The 22,046-nt window shown below is 47.3% G+C and overlaps 1 protein-coding gene across 1 annotated transcript in view; it reads right to left on the bottom strand.

The window, feature by feature from the left end:
- PDE9A (phosphodiesterase 9A) overlaps window positions 1-22,046 on the bottom strand; it is a 50,441-nt gene that overhangs the window by 18,922 nt on the left and 9,473 nt on the right. Inside the window, exons 2-7 of the mRNA XM_023924459.2 lie at window positions 16,507-16,577; window positions 13,928-14,005; window positions 13,082-13,125; window positions 6,547-6,601; window positions 5,650-5,720; window positions 1,580-1,664 (exon numbers count right to left, since the gene is read on the bottom strand). Coding sequence (XP_023780227.1) covers window positions 1,580-1,664; window positions 5,650-5,720; window positions 6,547-6,601; window positions 13,082-13,125; window positions 13,928-14,005; window positions 16,507-16,577 — 404 coding nt within the window. The remainder of the gene's footprint in view (window positions 1-1,579; window positions 1,665-5,649; window positions 5,721-6,546; window positions 6,602-13,081; window positions 13,126-13,927; window positions 14,006-16,506; window positions 16,578-22,046) is intronic.

Raw genomic sequence — 22,046 nt, 5'->3', positions numbered from 1 at the left:
GAGAGCAGCTGTGAGTGTGAGCTCAGAGCAAGCCAGGGTGGGTGTCTGTGCCCAGCTGAGCCCACACCCATCTTTACCCATCTTCACCCATCTTTACCACAGCTTTCCAGCCTCACACCCCGTGCTGGTCTCTGGCTTTTGGAGCCTGTCACATCTCACCAGGAGCCCTCGGTGAAGGTGACACCCCAGCTGGAGCTGGCTGCTCTGAGCAGATGGAACACTCCCTATTCCAGCTTTTCTTGTTAACAGGCTGTTGTTTAGGCCACAAAATATAGATTGGAAGGTGACAGGATCTGGGATGGGAATTAGTCACAGCTGCTGGGACAGTCTTATACTTCCTGATGGGGTGTGGTGGTGATGGAGCGAACACGAACTCGCCACAACTTCTTTTTAGGACTTAATTCCCTGTCCACCTGTGCATCACTGTTCAGCTCTGCCAGCTCCCTGCCACAGCTGAAGGAAAGACACATGAGCACACATGTTTCTCATATCACACCCAGCACAAATCAGCACACATGCTCTTGCATTTGCTGCCAGCCTGGGCTTGGATTTTCCTAATGAGATTTCTCCACACACCCCAACAAGAAATGGTGCAAGTCGCAGGGCAAACTGCATTCCACCCTTCTGGGATAAATCTGAGGCACATATCTGAGGTTAATAATGCTACTCTGCATTTATGCTAACATGACAGCTGAATTTGGCCTTGGACTTCATGGGAATGAATTATCATTGTGCCTCCTGACATATCTGGATGGCAACATTTATAAAAATGAGTGATTATAAAGCCTGAATCTTTTAGCACATCTCCCATTGCCCTCAGTAGGAAACAGCTCTGATTAAGGGTCAGACAATTTGACCCCGAGACTGTCAAGACATAGTTACATTTGCTGAGAAAAAAAACCCCTCACCCACATTTTGAGCAGCATGGGGTATTCCTCTCCAGCAACCTTCCCAGAAGTATTCCCAGTCTCACAGTGATGATTTGTTTGTCCTAGTGAGGCACTCCAGTGACACAGGGGGCATTTTCCAGCTGAGACCACGCACCGTACCAAATGCAATTTTTTTCTGCTGGTGTTTTAATTACAGCAAAACCGAGCTTCAACATCACAATGAGCCCTTGCATTAGAAAGTAAATTCCCAATTTCTCATTGAATTTGAAACGGATGATTTATAATAGCATGAGATCATAATTAGAGGAACTGCTACATATTTATTTGGTAATTTCCCAGAATATACTGGAGCTGATTCGAGTGCTGACTGGTTCCCAACCAAAGGCTGCAGTGTGCAGAAGTTCTTTTCCCATTCTCTCTCTCTCTCCCAGTAAATCCGGATGAAGCATTCCCGTTCTCTGTGTGACAAATAACTCCCAAGGCCTTTTTCTCTATTCCCATGGCCCAAGCTAATTTAACTGGTGAATGGCTATAAATCTTCAAATAGTAAATTAAAGCTACTCTCCTTGATGACTATTGGTTTCCTTTCTCTCTTTCTTCTAAGCCCAGGAGATAATTCTGTGGAAATGTTGCATTGGGGTTTGAAAGCAGGCACTTACTCCTGTGGCTGGGTCCCAAGCAGAACTTACCTGCTGCTTCTTGCTGCCATTTCCTCCCTCATCTTTTTAATGTCGCGCTTGCATTTCTCAATCTCCACCACTTTCAGGCCTTCCACTGTCAACAGAGGGAAGCAACAGGGGTGTTACCATGGTGAAAAGTCGCAGAATTTCAGGGAGCTCTGCCAGTGGGGTTATCCAGCGAGGCAGCCAGCTCTCACAGGCTGCCTCGGCTCTCCCACGTGCAGGTGCTGCCAAAGCCAGAGATGTTGGAAACCCACGGGAATTCTCTGCTGCCAACGCAGATAACAGCCTGCTGAACGGCTAGAACATCTCGCTTTTCCTCAGCAGCAGGCAGCTCTCCTGGTGCCTCCACTTCTCTGTGCTGTACAGCACGAAGCAGAGGAAATCCTGAGCAGGAAAAACCCCCGTGATGGGATGATAAGCGTGGCTGTGCAAACACGTCCCGGTAGGATTAGAATTCCCATTAAGATAAAAGGTTTTAATTCAGAAGTTCATGCAGAGCATTAAGGAGCTCTGAGAGGCATTGCTGGATACAGAAAAAGCAAAGTGAGACTGCAGGAGAGAGAGAAAAAATGTTGAAAATTTGGCTCTAATGATAGGGAGCTTTTTGTGGTTGTTTTTTGTGGGTTTTTTTTTTAACTATTGAAATCCTGTCACTTCTTTTTGCCGATCAATTCTGTAATCAAAGGTTATTTCTACATGCAGCACAGAAAATCCTATATTTCCCTTCTGCATGTAATTGTGAGAGCCACGAGGCAAAAAGTTTGATTGCCTTTTTATGCAGCAGGGCACTTTATTCCCTGTAGCCAAGAGAGCCTGATGCAGTGAGAGTGTGAGAATAATTCTCCCTTTGCTTTCCCCCTGGTTGAACAGTCAGCGTGATCAAGGACACAGCACCATTTATTGTGCCCGTGTCATTCACATTGCAATCATTTCACAGCTCATTTGTTTACTGAACTCGTTGTTTGCATGGATGAGCCATGGTTCCAAGGGAACTTGCAACTGGAAAATCGGTGTTCAGCAACTTTCTTAGAAAATCACAGTCTGGATCACACCTATCTGGAGAGCAGCATGTGAGTGATGAAACCCTGCCTCGAAGGGCACAGCTCTGGAGATGAGCAGAGACCTGGGTTTTGTTTTTCCTTTCTGAGAGTAACAACAAAGGTTGCAGCTGGAACTGGGAGAAGGGAAAAAGATGTGTATGAGGCAGAATTCAGGGCAGAATGCCACACATTAGGAGAGGAAAGGGAAAGGGAGTTGGTTTTGTTTGTTTGCAACAAAATCCCATTTAGACATTTATATTTTTTCATCTGTCATTGTTACAGGCAATTTTTTTGGGGTGATCACAATGTGATGATTGAGGCAAGCTTCTTACTGGATATCTTTGTTCTGGATACCTGCCTGCCCTTTTTTGGGTGCTTTGTTCAGTAGCTGATGATCCTGTCCTGCAGGACCTGTGCTGCTTTGTACCACACTGGTGCATTCCCCTGGGAGAAATCCCTGGATAACCCATTTTCCAAGGTGTCTAAGTGGTGGCCAGTGCCTATCTGGAGCAAAGGGAGCCAAGCAGAGTTATCAGAGCAACAGGGAAGTGAGGAAGGCAACTGCAGGGAGAAGAGGAGGTCTGGTGCAAAATGGCAACCCTGAGCATTTTTTCCCGTTGTGTCCCTTTGGTTTTTGTCCCAGATCTCTCCAGGGGAGCAGAGAATTTTCATAATAATTTTCTTAAGGTAGATGTGAAGTGCTTACAAATTGCAAAGGGTTTTTTTGCCAGCTTCCTTATTCTTGTGTGGGCTGCTGTGCAGAGTAAGTCAAGCCATGGGACAAAGCATTCCCAGAGCTTGCTCTGCATGGACTTATTTTCCAAAGGGAAGTGACAAGCTTTAGCTGGGATTTAAAAAATCAGCTAAAAGATTTGGCTCCCTGAAAGCAAATCTCTGGTGTGGTCTCCAGGCAGGAATGGGAAGGAATGAGATTTCATGTGAGGTGCAGATGTAGTGCTGTCATGAGCATTTATCCCCACACACACATCCCCTCTGGGGAACTAATCCTGGAGAGCACACGTGAAAGTGGCAGAAAAGGGATCTCTGAAAGAGGCAGGAGAAAAGGCAAAATAAAATCACAATTCTTTCCACATTTGGCTTGCAAATGATAAATGGCCATGTCATGTGCACTGATTAAGGGCCCATTACATTATTCTGTAGTGAGAAATACTTTCTGAAAAGACCCTGTGCTGTCTAAAGAAATCCTTGGGCTGAATCCAGCAGTGAAACACGGCCCTTAGAGCAACCTCTGGGAGCCCAGCTCAAGCAGGGAGGTTGGACACTCCCTCTCTCCCACAGATTTGCTTCTTAAACATGACAGCCCAGAGAATTATTTGAGAATGCTGCAGGCTGGGCTCTGTTCAAACTCTGGAAGTCTGATTTCGAGCAGATGGGTGCACTTGCAGACAGGCAGCCCAGGGAGCTCCTTCCCACAGATTGCTCCATCAGCTGCTGTTTCCATCAGCAGTGGGACAGGACCCTCCTTTGGGGAGCAGGGAATTCAGTCCTCCTGCATGGCACAGCAGCTCTGGGCAGGCTGCCTTCCCTAAACCAGAAATAAAGTGCTGGAGTGGGCAGGTGCTCAATTTTTTCCTGCCAGGAATGGCATGAATGCCTTGTTATCTCCCTCCTGCACTGTGAGCTGCCAGTGTTGAGAGGCAGAGTGTGTGCCAGAGCTCCCAGGGGTTCACCAGAGGCCAAAAGCAGCCCCTAGCTGGCTGGGATAGTTGCTTGCTTGGGCTGCCAAGGGGATACAAAGACCCACAGCTTACCTCATTTGCTCTAATCCATGGCATTTAGCCCTGAGAAGTGGAGCTGGTCAGAAGTTTCACTGAAAATGCAGAGTGACTGAGCTCATTTCTCTTTTCTCTTTCTTTTTGAGGGGGTCATGGAATAAACCAGCAGAGCCTTGGGAGAAGCAGCAGCCAAACAGACAGGGAGGAATTCATTCCTGGGTTCCTTTCAGGGGGTTGGGCAAGCTGCAGGTTGCCCCCTCCATGGACATCCCTCAGCACCAGGAGCCTGAGGCTGGGGTGGCCACAGGGAGAGGCTTCCCTGCAGCTGCTCCTCAAATGAGGACATTTCTTCCTCTCCCTGATGACAAAGGGATCAGTCTCCCCAAGCAGCTGCAGGGTCAAGGTAGCTTCTGCTCAGGGGAAGTTTCAGGAAAACAACTTCTTCCATGAACCAGAAACTCTTTTTATTCCCAGCCAGCTCTAGTGGGAAAGTTCTTTCTGCAGCTGTAGTGCTGGGGAAGGCTCTCCCTGCTCCTGGGTTCAACGCTGAGCATCCTCGAGGATGTGGGGTGTGGAGTCACAATGGATGACAGCACCTTATTCATACCCCTTCCCTGCCTCTCTGGGACCTGTGTTCTGCAGAATGTACTGAAACAACTCAGAGGCTGCACAGGGGGAAAAAAAATGACCCAAAAATCCCAGAAAAGAAGCTCTCTGAGCAGGGGAGCTGGAGTTGGCTGCTGCACTGTAGCAGTGTGGTGGTGTTAGGGGACAAGGACTGGACTGCCAGCAGGAGGAGGGTGTTACCCCCTGGAATTACAGACCAAATGCCCCAGTGAGGGTGGGATCAGGTTCCCCAGTGTTGGAGGAGTGCAGAGGGATGGGGAGGTCACTGCTGGGTGCAGGGAGGTGACAGACACCTGGGCCATGGGGGACACGGGAGGGCTGGGAGCGGGGATGGAGAGGTGGGTGGTGTCCCTGTGCCACAGGAACAAGGGAACAGCAGCTCTGGCCCCAGTCCCCAGAGCTCAGTGGAGGGCTCAGCAGTGCTGAAAGGGAGGGCAGCAGGAGCTCTGGATGCTGGCAGCACCAGCCAGCCCACTCTGGTCCCCACACCAGTGCCACCACAGGCTGCCACCGTCCCCACTGGTCACCACGGGCTGACCTGCGGCCTCTGGGGCTCAAAGTTGGCCAAATTACGAGGGATTGGAGAAAGTGGAGGGGCTGTGAGGAGCAGGACAGGTCAGAGGTCACAAGAAGGCACCAGTTCCCACTGGGAGAGGAATAAAGGGACACTCACATTCAACCTTTTTCTCCAGCATTGCCAAGTGATTAGCTACTTCCGTTTTCAGCTCATTGATTTTAAAAACCCTGGAAAGAAAACCCTCATGTATTAATGTAATACATTTAATGCTCTACCTAGCCTAGGTGCTAAAAACTTCTGCTGGAAATGCCCATATTTGTGTCTCTGTGATTGATCTGCCCAGCCACGTTTGTCATAGCAAATTTTCCATGGAATTGCTAACACTGGGGCAGAAAATACACCCCAGGCTTAATTTTTAGAAAAAGTAACAATGATAATTATTTTTATGGCCCTGGGAATGACCTGTGGCTCTACAACACTTCATCTTCCCCTCTCTCAGCAGTGACTTGCTACTGTACTCCCCCAGGGAAGCAAAGTTAAACTGGTAATTGTTAAATTGATACTTCATAATTGTCCAAGAGCAGCGTCTTGGTGTCTGCACACTCTGAAACCTTCTCCCCTCCTGTCGAGTTACGCTGGTGATGTGCTGGGCTGTGCTGGGACTGATCTGTCTTATTGAAACCAGCTGGGATTAAATAAGCAGCTACACAGATGTTGAGAAATCCCCTCAGAGGAGAGACTTTTTGGGTGATAAAGGGGAAAATGAAACAAATCTGATGCTTTCACTGTTCAATGAAGAAGCATTTCTTTTCTTCCTAAGAGGGAAGGAGCATTTACTACTTGATCTCCTTTTTTAGATCAAAGATAAAATTGCTTTTGGTTTAAGCTACTGTGTTGCTGTCAGCAGGAAATAACATGTCCCAGACCTAAATTTGGCAGACAGAGTGGGATTTGAAAGATGTTTTAAATGCCCCTCTGTCTCCTGTGAAAATTTCATTTCAGGCTGATAAAAGAAATAACATTTTAAATTAATAATGATGTTCAGTTTCTTACCTTGAGAACTGCTCGGCAATCTGTCCCAATAAATTCTGGAACAATTCTTCTTTCTCTGAAAAAAAAATAGAAGGGAGACATATATAGAAAAAAAGAAAGGACAGAAGACACCCTCAATTCTTCTGCAAAGTGGTTCCAGTTTTCATGGTGAGGCCAGAAATTTGTTTTAGTCCTTTGAAGAGTGATGGTGTTTGGGAGTGTCTCCTTGTCTTACCTGCCTTCCTCTTCCTGCTGGTTACAGCCAGGGTTTCTCAGAAGTTTTATTTTTGGGAGTCTGGTCTCTGAGAGGTGGTTTGTTTTAAGGCAGCACTTTCTGGAGAGGAGACCCCTTTCACAGATCTTGGCTGGGACACCCAGGATCCCAGCTGGATTTGCTGGGATCCCAACTGGATTTGTGAGCTCCTGCTCACAGTCAGCGTCTCTACACCAGCAGCACACTGTGACACAGTGCCCATAAACAACACCACAGCTCAGAATAATGCAAAATAAAACCCAGTTTGCCTTTCAGCTTTATCCTGGAGACCAATTTTCCTGGTGCAAATGCCTAAGGATTGTGCTGCCTTGCATAAACCCCGGGCAAACACGAGATGACGAAGTGCTGTCCCTGTGGAATGAGGTCTGCCCTTCCTGGTTTGTGGGATGGACACAGCAGGGTACAAGTTTCCCAGCCCCTTTTCCCTTGAGAAAACAGCTTGGACAGAGCTGCCACGGGGATCCTGTCAAGATCCTGTTGTTCCCTGAGTTCCTGCAGTGTGGCCACACTGGGAGCCCTCGTGGCAGCAGCTCCGGCTCTCGGGGTCTTCTGCTGGCTCAGGAAAGCTGATGAAGCCCCAGCCTCTTCCCAAGATAATCACAGGATTGCAATCACCAACACAGGGAAAAGCAAACAATCCCTCAAAACAGGACCCCAGGTTTCAAGGGACAGCACACTTCAGGAAGGAAGAAGTGTGATAGCAATGTTTTCCCATCTTTTAGTGTCCACACAGAAAAGGGAAGCACAAATCACCTTTGCTGAGCCCTGAGATGCTGTTTTGGGATTGTTTCCCTTTTTCCCCAAAATGCTGCAGTGATTCCTGCACTGGGGATGTGCTCAAGGAGAGGAAGCATTGAGTGCACTCATAAACACACTGCAGATTACAGAACACCTATTTATACCCCACAGAGAAACACCCCGATGGCATTTCTGCAGATACTTCTTGTCCTTCCCCGCGGGAACACGATGCCTCACGAGTGCAGTCAGCAGGCAAAACACATCAGATAGAAATACAGCCCAGCATTTAGCATTTATTTCTAAATAAATGCTCTTGTACCTGTTGAAAGGACATGCAATTCCTCGGCTATTAGAGACATCAGCAATACTTGCCAAGAGCATTCACATCACTGGTCAAAACAATTTGCCTGTTACCCCCGTGTCACAAAACTGGAGCAAGCATTCAGTGCTCTGAAAGCCTCAGATCTAATTCCCTTTTTTTTTATTTTTTTTTTCCCATTTTTTCCCCCCCCAGCTCCCAGCAGAGTAGCTAGCAGAAAAAACAGAGATTGGTTCTTCTTACAGAGACCCATTTTCCAGTTTTCTCACAAAACCCAAGTGCTGAAACAAAGCAAAGGCTGTGTCCTATTTAAGAGAGGAGGAAAACTCACCGTGGGCAGCACCTGGGATGGCACAGAGTCCAAGAGTGAAAATAAGCAGAGAAAGCAGAGAAAGCCGTGTCCTCTCCCTCCAATGCTGCTCAGCCCTCTGACAGTGGCTGGAGCGTGCCAGAGACTGACAAGTTCCCTATAAACACTGTTCCAGTAAAAAAAAAAAAACAACCCAACAATCTTACTTTCACTCCCTCCCCCTGTCAAAACTCACTCAGAGTACTAGGAAATTCTCATCCAGGGAACAGTCAGCTGCAATCTGATGTTTATGGATGTAATAAAAGACTTTCAAAATGAAGATGTATGTTTTTATAACCCTAGGGTGCAGTAAAGATATATGACTAAGAGTGGCAGTTTGCCTCATCTTAAAGAGACAAAGATCCATTTCTCTGCCCTGTTCCTTTCCGAGGGAAAGACCTCTGGTAACCCCTGTTTTTGAAGAAAATGAGACATTGCTCTGACATGATTTAGTCTTGCTTGTCCCTTCCTTTGTAGAACAGGAGGGTTAGGTGTGCTTTTGCTCCCTTTTTTACCCTCTGCCTTCTTTTTTTTATACCTCTGGGCAGGGCTGAAGCCCCAGGTGTACACAGACACCTTTTCCCTCATTTGTTTTGCTGTGATTCCCTCTCTGCAAGGGAAATCCTACTGCAAGCAGCACTGGTAGCAGCTCTGGGCACTTTGCTGAGGGTCCTGTTGCAGCATCCCCAAAAAACCCTTTGTGCTCCCCTCACCTATGCCAGCTCTGTGAATACACAGTGTTTACCAGTGCAGGTGTTCAGCAAGGTTTTTGCACAGCACTCTGGCTGTTTTACAGCTGACAAATGGCAATTAGAAGCAAACCCCTCCAGAGGATGCTGCAATGGTTAATGCTGGGCAGGGACCAGGCCAGCTCGGGCTTCCCCAGGCTCCCCCTGCTCATTCCCCTGCTCGCAGGGACTCCTGCTCTTTGCCCTCTGGCCTCTGCCAAGCTCAGCAGGGACAAAGGAGCCATCCTGCCTTGTCTCCAGCAGCTTCTGGGAAGAAGGCAGGTGCGGGGGAATATGGCAGCATCATTTTTTCCTGTGATTCCCGCCGCGGCCGGGCCGGAGGCTGGCAGGGAGAGCACACCTTCCCTGCCAGACTGGCACCTGAGCAGCTCAGGTGATGCTGCACTGGCACAGATGGTTTATTACCCGCTGGCAGGAACCCTCTGCCTCGCACTGCCCTGCTCAGCAGTGCCTCTTCCTCCACCCTCTCACCCTTTGGGATCACGGCCAGGGAGCCACCTCCATCCTCCCACTCTCCCTGGCTTCCTTCTGTCCTTTCTGGTTTGGCCAAGCAAGGCTGGGAGGGCATGGGCATCTCCTTTTCCTTGCCAGCATCAGGCTGGTGAATTCCTGCCCTGTTTCTCACAAATGTTTCTGCCCCAGGCTGCTGTCTGCATTTCACTTTCTGTGGTTTTCTTGGATCAGGGCAGTCAGAGTAATTAAAAAAACCCCCACAAGCAGCCAGGTGGACAAAAGCCTTGGGAAGGGGTGAATTTCAAGCCCAAGCCCACACCCATATGAGTCTGTCATATTGAGCCCCAGATTAATGTAATTCACAGCTCAGGTTAATTTGGGCTGTTGCATGCAAATTCCTCATCAGGTGAGCAATCCCAAAGTGGTTGACCACGTGCCAGTGCACGCATCCACGCGGGATGCACTAAGGAGCAGGAGTGGGAGGAGGAATTTTCTCCCCCAGTCTCTGCCTCCTCACTCTTCCTGAGCTGCCAGCATGAACAAGACTCCAGAAGGAGAAGAGAGAGATGCCAGAATAAGAAGATTTAGACACAGTGACAAGCTTCTGCCGTTTTACCATCACCAAACGGCACAAGATCTCGGGTACTGAATCATCCAGGGGGAAAAAGCATCCCTGCAGATCTCTAGTGCAGCCACTGCTGGGTTTTGCTGCCCCAACTGTGGAGCAGAAGGGAAGTCCCTGTGAATGTTTTCCTGCCCTTTCAGGACCACAGTGGGTCAGGCTCATTTGACCTCCACAACAGCTCCTTTCTCTGCTCTATCAGAAACGCAACAGGCTTCAATTTTATCCCTCAAGAGGGTGCTGCTAATAGGGTTTGTTCATTTAATTGTCACCTCTGTCCAATCTATAAGTGCCTGAACCCTGCTAATTAGAGCAACAACACAGACATCATTTTGTGAGTATTGAGCCAGTTTCACCATGAGGAGAGAGACCAGAGCCCGTCTGCTGAAGGCAGGGAGAGGAAGCTCACTCAGTGGGCCTGGAAATTTAAATACCACAGAGAAAAGGGTTTGCCACAGGAGTTTTGATGCTCTGCTAGGATAGCCATGTGTCTTCTGGTCCAGGGCCATAGGAGGAGGGACAGGGTGTGATCCAGCAGCTTCACAGGCTCAGAGCCAGCAGGCTCAGGCTTCATCCTGACCCTAACCCTGACCCTGACCCTCATCCTGACCCTGACCCTAATCCTAACGCTTGCAGACAGCTGACCCCTGACACATTGATCACTGCTGCATCCAGCACTCTCTGGAATAAAAATTTATTTTTATTTCCAGCCCTCTCCTGTGACTATGGGCAGGAAATGAAGAACTGTTTCTTAGCAGGACTCTGGTGGATATCTCTTCTGCTGGATAGAAGCCACTGCTTGTATTTTTCCTCCCGAAGGATTCTATTTCCCAGTCCCACCTTTCACAGCCTCTGCTCCCCATGTCATTCTTCTGCAGCTGCCTGGGAGGCTGCTGAAAAGAGGTGCATTATCTCCCACCACTGTGAAATTTGGGATGACCCCCTTTTTGGCACGTATTTGGATGAGTTGCTTTGGGAAGCAGAACGATGCAGACAGAGCTGTCTGAGAAGTGAAGAATAGAATAGAGCTGTTTTTTTTTTTTTTAATGAAGAGGAACAATTTCCCACTCTGTTTATTCTTCCTACTGTCAGCAAAATGTCAGGAATGCTTAAGATTAATGACAAGCCATGTGAAAGAGAAAAAGATACCAAGGAACATTAGTTCCATCACACTCAGCTCAACTTTCTTCCTCTTTCCATAGCAGACTCTGTATTATGTTTTGACAATCTATGGCCAGAATTTTTCTTGCCCTTTTCAGCTCAGATCTTTGGAAATCCTTGTTTTATGAAATGCAGGGAGTGAAGAGCGATCTTGCTGACACAGTGAGCTGTGCTCTGCACAAAGCAGAGCCATGTGCTGTCAGCTGGGGATGAAAAACGAGGGCCTTGGGAGAGTGTGAAAAGTCATCCATGGTCCTATAAAAATATACTGTTAGCTTCATGTTAGGGGAATAAAAAAAGCATTCAAAAAGGAGTATGTCTTCTAGAAACCCCCTCAATCAGCTTCCCAGCTGGTATAACTCACTGGCATTTCCTGGCAGAGCCATACTGGCCCCATTTCTCTGTCATGGGGCAGCTGGAGACTGGTTACTCACAGCAGCTGGGACACACAGCCAGGTGCTCCACCCCACCTTTTCTCATGTGATAATGCAAACAGTGTCCTCCCAGGCCAGGAGAGTGATGCTGCTGCAGCAGGGTTTGTCACAATAAGGAAATAAATAATTTGGCAGACAGATTCTTCCCCTTTGCCATCACGTGTGCCTTGGCTGTGACTATCTCCTTCTGGCAATCACTGTTTATGGCTTGTTACAAATCTCACTGTGGTAGGTTCTTCCCAGTTCCCTACCCTCTGTGTTCTCTTTGCTCTCTGTTCACCTTTGCTCCTTGCATGCACAATCTCCCTGCTGTAGCCTCTCTGTCTTCCCCACATCCTCCTTTCCAGATGTTTCTGCCAAGGCAGATGCCTTAGAGAACAGCCTCAGTTCCCTTTGCCTCCCCTTCTAGAAGAAGACAGTGCTGTCAGACACTCTGTTTTAATCCAAAATTCAGGGCACTCAGCCAGAAGATGAGATGGGAACACCAAAACCTCATCTCCCCTATCCCAACAAACTCACCTGCTCCTGCACAGGACTTTTCCAGCCCCAGGCTTTCTGTGCCTCTCCTGTTCTGCCTATGCCCTCTGTGTTTCCAGGACAATCATAGCTTCTTGCCCTTTGTCTCTCCTATCTTCCCATTTGACTGCTCCAAGGAGTGTCCCCAGCTGATGTTTCCTCTCCTGCTGCAGCCCCTGCCAGCCTCTCCCTGTGGCTCCAGAGTGCTCAGGCTGCCCTGATGTGAGAGGCAGGAGATGCTGCAGCTGCACACGTGAGAGAAATCATGAGCCAGATGCTCAGAGGAATTGCCCCAAGCCAAGGTTCTTCTCCAGTGTCTGAGAGCTGCCAGCCTGAGCATGATACTGGCAGGCAAAGAGGGAGGAGTGGCTCTTCAGCCCTGCCTGTGGCTGGGGAACGTGCTCCAGATGTGTTCTTTCACCCAGGCCCTCTTTAATCTTGTCAGGTGGATTTAAATATTTATCACACTTAGAGCTACCATGCCCACAACAGAAATTGGAGTTCTCAGCCATTTGGAAATAACATGAGGCTGAAATGTTGTGCTCAGCTTTCCAGCAGAGCTTTGCTGAGGAATGGGCAGGTTTAACAGAACACTGCAGGAAAGGCTTTCATTTGTCTTGCCTGAAAACCTCCACTGCTCCGTGCAAGACTTTCCCCAGGGCATCAGGAGTGCTGAGTCAGATCAGAGCAGGGCATTGGGAAAGTCCCTTGGACTCAGCCATTCACCTGATCCTCAAATTCATTGAAATTCAGGCACATTTTTTAAGCTTTCCTACAGAACACTGTGATCAAACACTTCTTACTCTGCTGCAGCTACAACCATGACACCGACATCTTCGAGTGTTTGCATCATGGCCACAGAATTTCCACATGTAAATGTTTGCAAATCCAGCTTTAGTTAATTCAGCTGTAATAGATTCAGTTCAAAAGGGTTGTTTTACCTGAGAGCTGCTCAGTCATAACTGGGATCACTTTGTATGGAGACCTGGAAGAGTCACAGAGGGCTGCTGTTAGCAACACTCAAAATGCAGTTTGCATTTCACATCCGTACTCCCCAAGAAGTCTCCAAAGATAATTCTAAGATCTCTTAAAACCTGTGAGTTTGAATAAGCAAGGGCACTTTTTCTGAGCACACAGCCCTGAGATTTACTAGAAACAGAATCCTAGAGCCACAGAATGGTTTGGGTTGGAAAGGACTTCAGAAATCATCCAGTTCCAAGCCCTTGCCATGGGTAGGGATATCTTCTACTAGACCAGGTTTCTCAGAGTCCCATCCAACCTGGCCTTGAAGACTTCCAGGGATGGGGCAGCCACAGCCTGTTTTTGCTCTGTGTTCATGTCCTGTGCAGGAGCTGCTGGGGCTCCACCACACAGTGTCAACAGGAGCAGTGGCAGTGATGAGTTATCATGAAATACGGGCCAAAACCAACCATGAGGAGATCTAAACTCACCACAGGCTTTGAGTTTGCTTTTCAAATAATCTGTTGGTTGTGCCCCAGCAGAGCAAGCAGGAGTGGGGGAACAACAGAGCTCTGACAGCAAACAGGGAGGGATGGGAACAGATGTTCTGCATTAAACACCTAAAAGCAGTATTTCTTTCCTCAGACAATTGCTCCTGCTTTAACAAGTAAAAACCTTCCAAACCAGCGCTCATGTTACAAGCCAGCATGCATTTCTTAGTGCCATCCCCCTCCCTCTGGGGAGCTGCTCACCTCCCACTGCACACAAAAGGCTTCTGCAGGAAAACACCTCCCTTTTCTGGAGGAGCAGGTGGCAGCAGGGCTTACCTCTCTGTGTTTGCAGGCATCGTGGGATCAATGGACACCATGCAGTTGTCTGCTGTCAAAAGGGAGATGGTCGTGTTCCTGAAAAGCAAGTTCCAAAGAGGATTGTTTGACCTAGAAATGCCAGCTGGAGTTCTGTGCTGCTGCATGTGATGCAGAGCCATCCTCTCTCCTGCAGATGCATCTTTTCTCCTTGCTCCTGCCTTGGTACCTCTGTTACCTTGGAGCAGAAAGAGTCAAAGCCCAGCACAGAGGATGCTTCGCCCATGTAAAATGTGAAGTGTGATCATTTTTGATCCCAGGGCAGACCTTTCTCCCTGCTAATTAATTTATTCTCTTGACTCGTTGAGTAATAATTTCTGTTAAAAAGCTGTATTTTGTGATACATTGACTCAGCAGCCACGTATTGACTCACACCATACAAATGACTTCTGGTGCTATGAATGTCTTGAAATTATTTAGTTACTCATTTACCAAAATAAACAAAATAAATATCTTGCTGAATATGGAGTATTTTTCTTTTTAAAATACTGTACTAAGGATGATCTTATAGGCTCAGAAGTAAACCTTGGAGGTTTACTTGGGCTCCAGAATCTTGGGTGAAATGCAATTTTTCTTTGAAAATCTTCTGATAAAAATAAAATGCCAAATATGCAGTGAACACCCTGATTGTGGATGATTAAAACTACTGAACAAAGTTTCCTGGGTGATGGAGTGGAAGTATTTGACAGCATAGGAAAATGAGAGTTATTAACCTCTCTAATGTCAAATGAGAGGAAACAGAATAAACAGCAAAGGGCATTAATTCTGTCCAGCAGCTTATGCAAATTCAATTTCATCTTTCAATCCCCATAACTGGAGTCATGCAATAAAGCCATGATTAAAAGACTGGCTTATTTTTCTCCTGCACTTTTCCTGTATTGTAAAGTTGTGTGTCCAGAGATAAAGATTTTTGCCTTGTTGCATCCAGCCTGTGCTGCTCAAGGTCCTTAAGCAGACAGCAGATTCCCCTTCTAGAGGTGATTAAAGGTTCTAGAAATGATTTAGGGGCTTCCCTCACCCTGCTCCATTGCCTGGAGGTGTTGCAGAGGTGGATGGATGGATGATGGACGGATGGATGGATGGATGATGGATGGATGGATGGATGGAGGGATGATGGATAGATGGATGATGGATGGATGATGGATGATGGATGGATGGATGGATGGATGGATGGATGGATGGATGGAGGATGGATGGATGGATGGATGGATGATGGATGGATGGATGATGGATGGAGGGATAGATGGATGTATGATGGATGGATGGATGGATGGATGGATGGATGATGGATGGATGTATGGATGGATGATGGATGGATGGATGGATGATGGATGGATGGATGGATGGATGGATGGATGGATGGATGGATGGATGATGGATGGATGGATGATGGATGATGGATGATGGATGGATGGATGATGGATGGATGGATGGATGGATGGATGGATGGATGGATGATGGATGATGGATGGATGGATGGATGGAGGATGGATGGATGGATGATGGATGGATGGATGGATGGATGGATGATGGATGGATGGATGGATGGATGGATGATGATGGATGGATGGATGATGGATGGATGGATGGATGGATGGATGATGGATGGATGGATGGATGGATGGATGGATGGATGGATGATGGATGGATGATGGATGGATGATGGATGGATGGATGGATGGATGGATGGATGGATGATGGATGGATGATGGATGGATGATGGATGGATGATGGATGGATGGATGGATGATGGATGGATGGATGGATGGATGGATGGATGGATGGATGGATGGATGTTACATCATGCCACCCTCCACCACATCCCAGCCTCTCCCACACACCCACCCGTGACCCTGGACCCCTCTCTACACTGAGGTTTCAGCTGGATACTGCTCTTGAGGTTGAAGGGAACAAATCCTATTTGGATTTTCCCCAAATGGAAAATTACAGCAGGAGGGATACAGGGACTTCACAAGACAATGTAAATTATGAAATGCATGGCCTGGGCAATAGATTTGCTATTCCCAGATATTTATGCTCTATAAAATGATTCAGCTGGGGTGCTTTGTGTTTGACTATCCCATACCTGGGATTAGATTTTAAAACACCTAAAAAGAAAGCTTATTACCTAGTGCAATACTTCTTGTTGGTCCCATTTTTTCCCCTAAAAACAGGTTCTAAACACATGGCTGCAATTCACTCAATACAGGCAAAAATGTAGTACTGAGATACAAGTGGTATGTGTGCCCAGCCTGTGTGTTCTCAGGGCTGGGCTTCTTCACTTGGCTTTTATTTTAGATTATTTCTCCTCTGTTCTACTCTATTCCACTCTGCTCCTCGTGTGCAGCCAGCACTGAGGTGGCTCGATTCCCTGCCTCCACACTTTTCCAGCTCTTGATTGCCCCAGTTCCTTCTTCCAGCAGACTGCAACAAGAGACAAGCCTGAATAGCAGCTAAATAAATCATCTGGGGCCTGTGTTTAAATTGTTCCCAAAGGAAAGAAACAAAAGTGAAGTGAATGTCACAAATGACAGACCTACCTCGGTAACCCTGTTGCAATGCAGAAAAGGTCCATAATATCTTTGGAATTGCAGTATTTACTGAAGATCACCTTACAAAAGAAACAGCAGCAGAGGGAAAAAAAAAAAATGAAGAAACAGAGAAAAGATGGTTAGTTCCCAGTGAGATATGAATCCTGTTCAGGCAAGCACAGGGCTAATTTTAAGGCACAGTCTATGATTTCAGTTTTGATTTGTGAGCTGAAATATTTCACTACTCCTGTGTAATACCTGTGTCTTTGTTGATAAAGCAAGCAAGCTGTGGAGACCCAAGTGCTGTTCAGAAGTGGAACAATGACGTGTGTGAGCTGAGAGCACAGGGTTTCTCAAAATGCAGTGTTGCTGTGGGATGATAACAGCTGTAAATTTAAGAGTGTAAAAGCCTGGATTTAGGAAGAAAACTGCCCAGACTTGGGCAGATCCTGGGATGGTATAAAAGGACACTGCTTTTTGGACTATACCAGCTTATACTAGGTTTAAAGTGAGCAGAGCTTGTGCCAAAATTCCTACTGACTGTCAGATGTTCCTGTTGTTAGGTCAGAAGCCAGTCCAGGAATTAAAAAAATTTGCCACTATTACCTTCCCATCTCCCCAAACATCTCTTCATCCCCCTACCCTTCCACAACACAGGCACCAGGCAGCCCTAACGCAGAGAAGACTGAGCAGCACATCCCCCAATCCCATTTTCTATTCCTGCTATTCCTGTGCCTTCAGTGACACAATCCCATGCCACAATTTTCCCCAAGACTCCCGTGTCCATCAGGACTTGTAGGTCATGGTCCTCACAGCTCCTTCTGCAGTTAGAAAACATTTTAATAATGCCATTATAGTACTTCCCATCAGTCTCACTATGACCCTGTGCAATATTTAAACTCTGTAATCTGAAGCTTGTTTATGTTAAATTACTTGCCCTGTATCTTATCATGGGTGAGTGGCAGGCCAGAAATGGAACCTAGGAATCCTGATTCAATGTCTTGCTGGACTCAGAGACAGCACACTGCCTCTGAAAGAAAAACACCCAAGGATTCAACAGCAGCACTCTGCACGAGGAGTGTCCCATTTCATTAAATGCGTATTTATAGGATGTCTGTCCTTGTGACTGAGGTCCCTGAGGGTGCTTCCAATCCAAACCCGCATTTTCTCTGTTGGGTGCATGTTACACTAGCAAATCTTCCAGTGCTCTAAATCAAAATCTTGTTCTTAGTGGACTTATTGGGGGAAGCATAACCATTGAAAAGTATCTGCACTGCCAGTGAAAAAAAGCAAGTGTGGGTGGAATAAAAAGGAAGTGTAGAATGAGAATAAAGGATCGGGTTTGAATGCTTCTGCCAGTGTTTTGCCCCTTTTCTCAGTGACTGAGTGACTATGGTGGAGGCTTTGAACCTGCTGTAGAATTTAAGTGCCTCATTGCAGCCAGACTCTCCTTCTAAAAGCCAGGAGGAGCAGCAAGCAGTGGGAATGGTTTGTGCAGAGGCTGCTGGTGTTGATGGGGCAGCTGCAGGGGCTGGCAGTGGGGGAGCAGTGGTGTGGAGAGGGGCAGCTCCCCTGCTCCCCTCTCTCATCCCACAGGAAAGAGCCACAGAGCCTCTGGGTTCGGGATGCAGCAGCTCAAAGGCACCTGTGGAGATTGACCTAATGGCAAAACTCAGGAGGAACAGGAAACTTGCATTTTGCAGATGAACAAGGACATCAAGGTCAAAATTCTCCTTTCCTTGTGAGTGCTGGAAATGCGATTTTCCGCCCCCCAAAACCACCCCATGTTCTCAGGGATGGTTTCTGTTGCCACCCATCACAGGCATGAGGGATGTGCATGCTCACAGATCAGCCTGGAGGCTGGTGACCCAGGAAATAAGGAATGTGTCACCTAGGATGACAGCTGGGAGGAGACAGGGGGCTGCAGCCACCCTGCCCGGATTGAGCAGGCCCTGTGTGTTCAGTGAGGTGAGGACCACGCTGGAAAAATAACAAATCATCATCTACTTAAAGACTCCTCTGAAAGGTGTAGGTGCCAGGAGGTAATTAAGCCTGCAGCCTCACTTTGTCAGCCTTGACTTTCAAGTGTTTGAATTCCTAAATTGCCATGGCACTGGTGTGACAGGGCTCCCCTGCACCTCCTCCAAGCCGCCTTTCAGACTGCAGATCCCTCACCTGGAGTGTCCCCCCACCCAGACCTGTCCCACTGGAAATGGGGAAGCCATGGGAGATCCCAGGAGGAGCTCAGAGGTCAGGGCAGGTGAGCCTGGAGCACCAGGACAGTCTGGACAGCACAGCAAGGCCTGGCCAGGCTGGTTTGTCCTGGTGCTGCATGGACACTCCAGCAAAGCTCCAGCCTCCAGTTCCCACTGGTGGTGAGGAGCCTCCTTACTCTGGAGCAAAGCATCAGGTGTTCTGTGGCAGGAAGAGGACCATGGTGGTCACTTCAGGAGGTGTGTGTGACCTACACCTCCTCTCACAGCCACCTGCCCTGTGTTCTGCCCCAGATGAAATTACTCCAGGCAGTATCTTCACAAAACTTGATTGCTGAGGCAAGGAGTAACTGCTGCTCGGGAAATGGGTGTGTTTTGAAAGTCTCTGTTGCCCAGGGATTGACCCTTGGTTATTAAAGCAGAGAAGCAATCAGAGCAATAAACCATAGCCAATGGAGTTCAGATAGGGCTGAAATCCTGCTCCTAGCTGAACCCAGCATCCTGACAGACTGATAAGTGCTAAAATTGGCTGGCAGAATATTGAAGAGCACAACAGCTGGTACATGCAGTAACTGGGCAGATGATGTTAATTGTGGCTGAACAGAGGCTGAAGGCTTGTGATGTGCCAGGAGTGCTATTGCAGGTATTGAGGTTTCTTATTCTGGAAATCAATTATTATTGATCAGGACAGACAAGAGAGGAAAAGATAAAAAAATTATTAGAGAACATTAAAGGTAAGAAAGTTGGCCTGACTCATAGAAAGCAGTAGGAGCTCTCAACGCACTGAGGATGAATTTTAACGTTTCCTTTTACTCCATGCAGTAGTGAAAGAGTGGGAAGCGAAACAAAGGCTGTGATACTAGATCATGAGCTACCTCCAAACATGCTTTTCAGTTTTCCATACTTGGCATTTTTACTCAGGTTTGCTAAAACTGGATTTGTGAATCACCCACTGCAGTTTCGTACTCATCTCAGGATGCTTGTCCTCAGCTGGTTGGCTTTTTTAATCAAAAAGCACATGCTATTAAAGTTTCCCTCTTTTGATGCCTGCTGAGCATTTCTGAGCATCTCCCTTCTGCTCTAAAACACAGCAGCCAGGCTCAGATGTTCTGCAGCAATGTGCAATTGTTCCTGTTATTGTCGGCAGGTTCGCGCTCCCAGCAGAGTCGATGCCAGTTGTGCTGATGGAACACAATTGGAATGTGTTTCAGAGGATGGGAGGGCAGCACTGGGTACAATTGATGGCTCCAGCACAGAATAGGAATCCTATTTGCCTGGAGTCCATTATCATTGGGGGGACAGCAGCAGCAGCCAGGCAATGTGGGGACACTTGGCTGGTGGCCACATTTCGTGGCACGTGGGTTCTCCTGTGACCTGCAGAGGTTGACCTGCAGCTCTGAGGACAGGCACTGGCTGCAGGACAGAACATCTCAGCCCTGTGGAGATATCCCTGCTTGTGTGTGTCCCAAAACCTTTGCTGCTCAGCCTGGGTCTCCATGATCATACATTTCTGGCATTGTCTGGGGGTCTGAGTCACAAATTTCGTCTCCCTTCAGACCTGTCTCTGCTGTCTCTGACCCACAGTCACCTTGCTTAGGTCCCTGTGGATGAGGAACCACTGCTGAGATGTGTCTCCCAGCACTTCATTCCCTGCATTAATGCCTGGTGCTGGAAGATATCCTTGCTTAGGGGAAGATTGAGATCCTGCATAGCAGGGGCCAAGGTTGGGAGACCACAGCAGTTCCCAGAGCTGGGGTAGTGGGTTAAGGTTTGCAGGTATAGGATTTTCTGTAATGCAATTCCAGGTTTCCTCATAATACACATTTTAAAAGGGCATAGTCATGCAAATCAGCCAAAAAAATCCAGGGATGAACCTCCAGGATTGAATAAAGAGGATACAGGGACTCTGTTATTGCCTGGTGGCATGAAAGTCTCTTGCAAGACCCGTCAACACAAGACACTCAATTTCTGAAAGCAAAGGCAGAACTGAAATCCTGTCTGAGCAAAGCCACAGCAGCGACAAACCACGTGGCAAAGGGAAACAGAGGCCTCTGCCTCAGCTTGCAGATTGATGACTAATTGCCAAGAAGAAAATCAACCACATATAAACCCTGTAAACCGCATTTCCCTTGGATTCGTGCCAGGTGGAAAAGGCTGTATTCCTGAAAAGTCATGCAGCATCTGCAAACAGGTGTTTTTTTCCCCTCTGAGAGCTAACATGATTTCATGTTCCTGTCCTTGCTGTTGTTATCAAAACCTCTGAGATGGTGGGTGGCCCATCCCTGGGAACACTCAAGGCCAGGTTGGATGGGTCTCTGAGGAACCTGACCAATTTGAAAATGTCCCTGCCCATTTCAGGGGGTTGAACCAGACCCTTAAGGGTCCCTGCCAACCCAATTCTATGATTCTGCCACTTGTAGAAAAAAGAGGACAGGAAAAGCAGCCTTCTCTGAATGTTTAACTTGTTTGTGTCAAGGAGTTTCCATCAAGATCAAGGAGCAGCCATTCCATTTAAGTGGGAAATGTTCTGTCAGCCCTGGAAAGCAACGTGATGCAAATGGGGGGAAAGCAGAATAAATAATAACTGAGGCTTTTTGGAGTGGAAATAACTTTTTGATGAGGCATGCAGGGACTGCAAAGTAGGACAGTGTGGTTGAATGGGGATGCCTGGTTCCTGGCCTGGCCCTCAATTTTGTGGGACTGGTTTATTTCCTAGAAACAGTTCTGTATTTTTTGAGACATTTTATTCTGAAATTAGGAGCCATTGTCTCTTAATCCACAGTAGCCACTTCTGGTGTAGGACAAGGATTAAGAAACCCCTCTTGTGAAGAGCAGGGATTAAGAGCCCTGGTGCTGGCTTTCCCACTTGAAGAGGAGTTCAGATTAAGGTCTGTGATGGAAATTTTACTAAAGGACCATTGTGCACAGACTCTGCAGCTTACCAGTTTACAACTAATCACATTATATTTTGCCTTCAGATAGAATAGGTAAAAACACGGCTTACAAATCCAATTTCTGTTCTATATTTGATCCTCAGAACAGCTAATCCTCTCTGTAAACAGCAAACTCCATCCAGAACATTATCCTGTTCTAATCTGCTGTCTGTAATTGGGTATTCTTCCAAGAATTTAACTTCTGTATGATTATTTTTATTTTTCCCTAGTAACATTCCCAAATAAGTAATGTAAAATATTTTTTAAGCCAGTGTACCCTTAATTTCCAGTTCTCCTTCCTTTCCTCTGGTTTCAACCTGCTGTCTTTAATACTTTAGCACTTGTTCATGGCCTTCATTCAGCTCAGAGAGCAATGCTCAGAGTCAGGGCTGAAATTGCAGTT

This window comes from Cyanistes caeruleus, chromosome 3 (genome assembly GCF_971803275.1).
Source record: "Cyanistes caeruleus chromosome 3, bCyaCae1.hap1.1, whole genome shotgun sequence".
Taxonomy (NCBI): domain Eukaryota; kingdom Metazoa; phylum Chordata; class Aves; order Passeriformes; family Paridae; genus Cyanistes; species Cyanistes caeruleus.
Note: the sequence above shows the minus strand (reverse complement) of the source record. Positions and strands in the feature narration are given on the sequence as shown.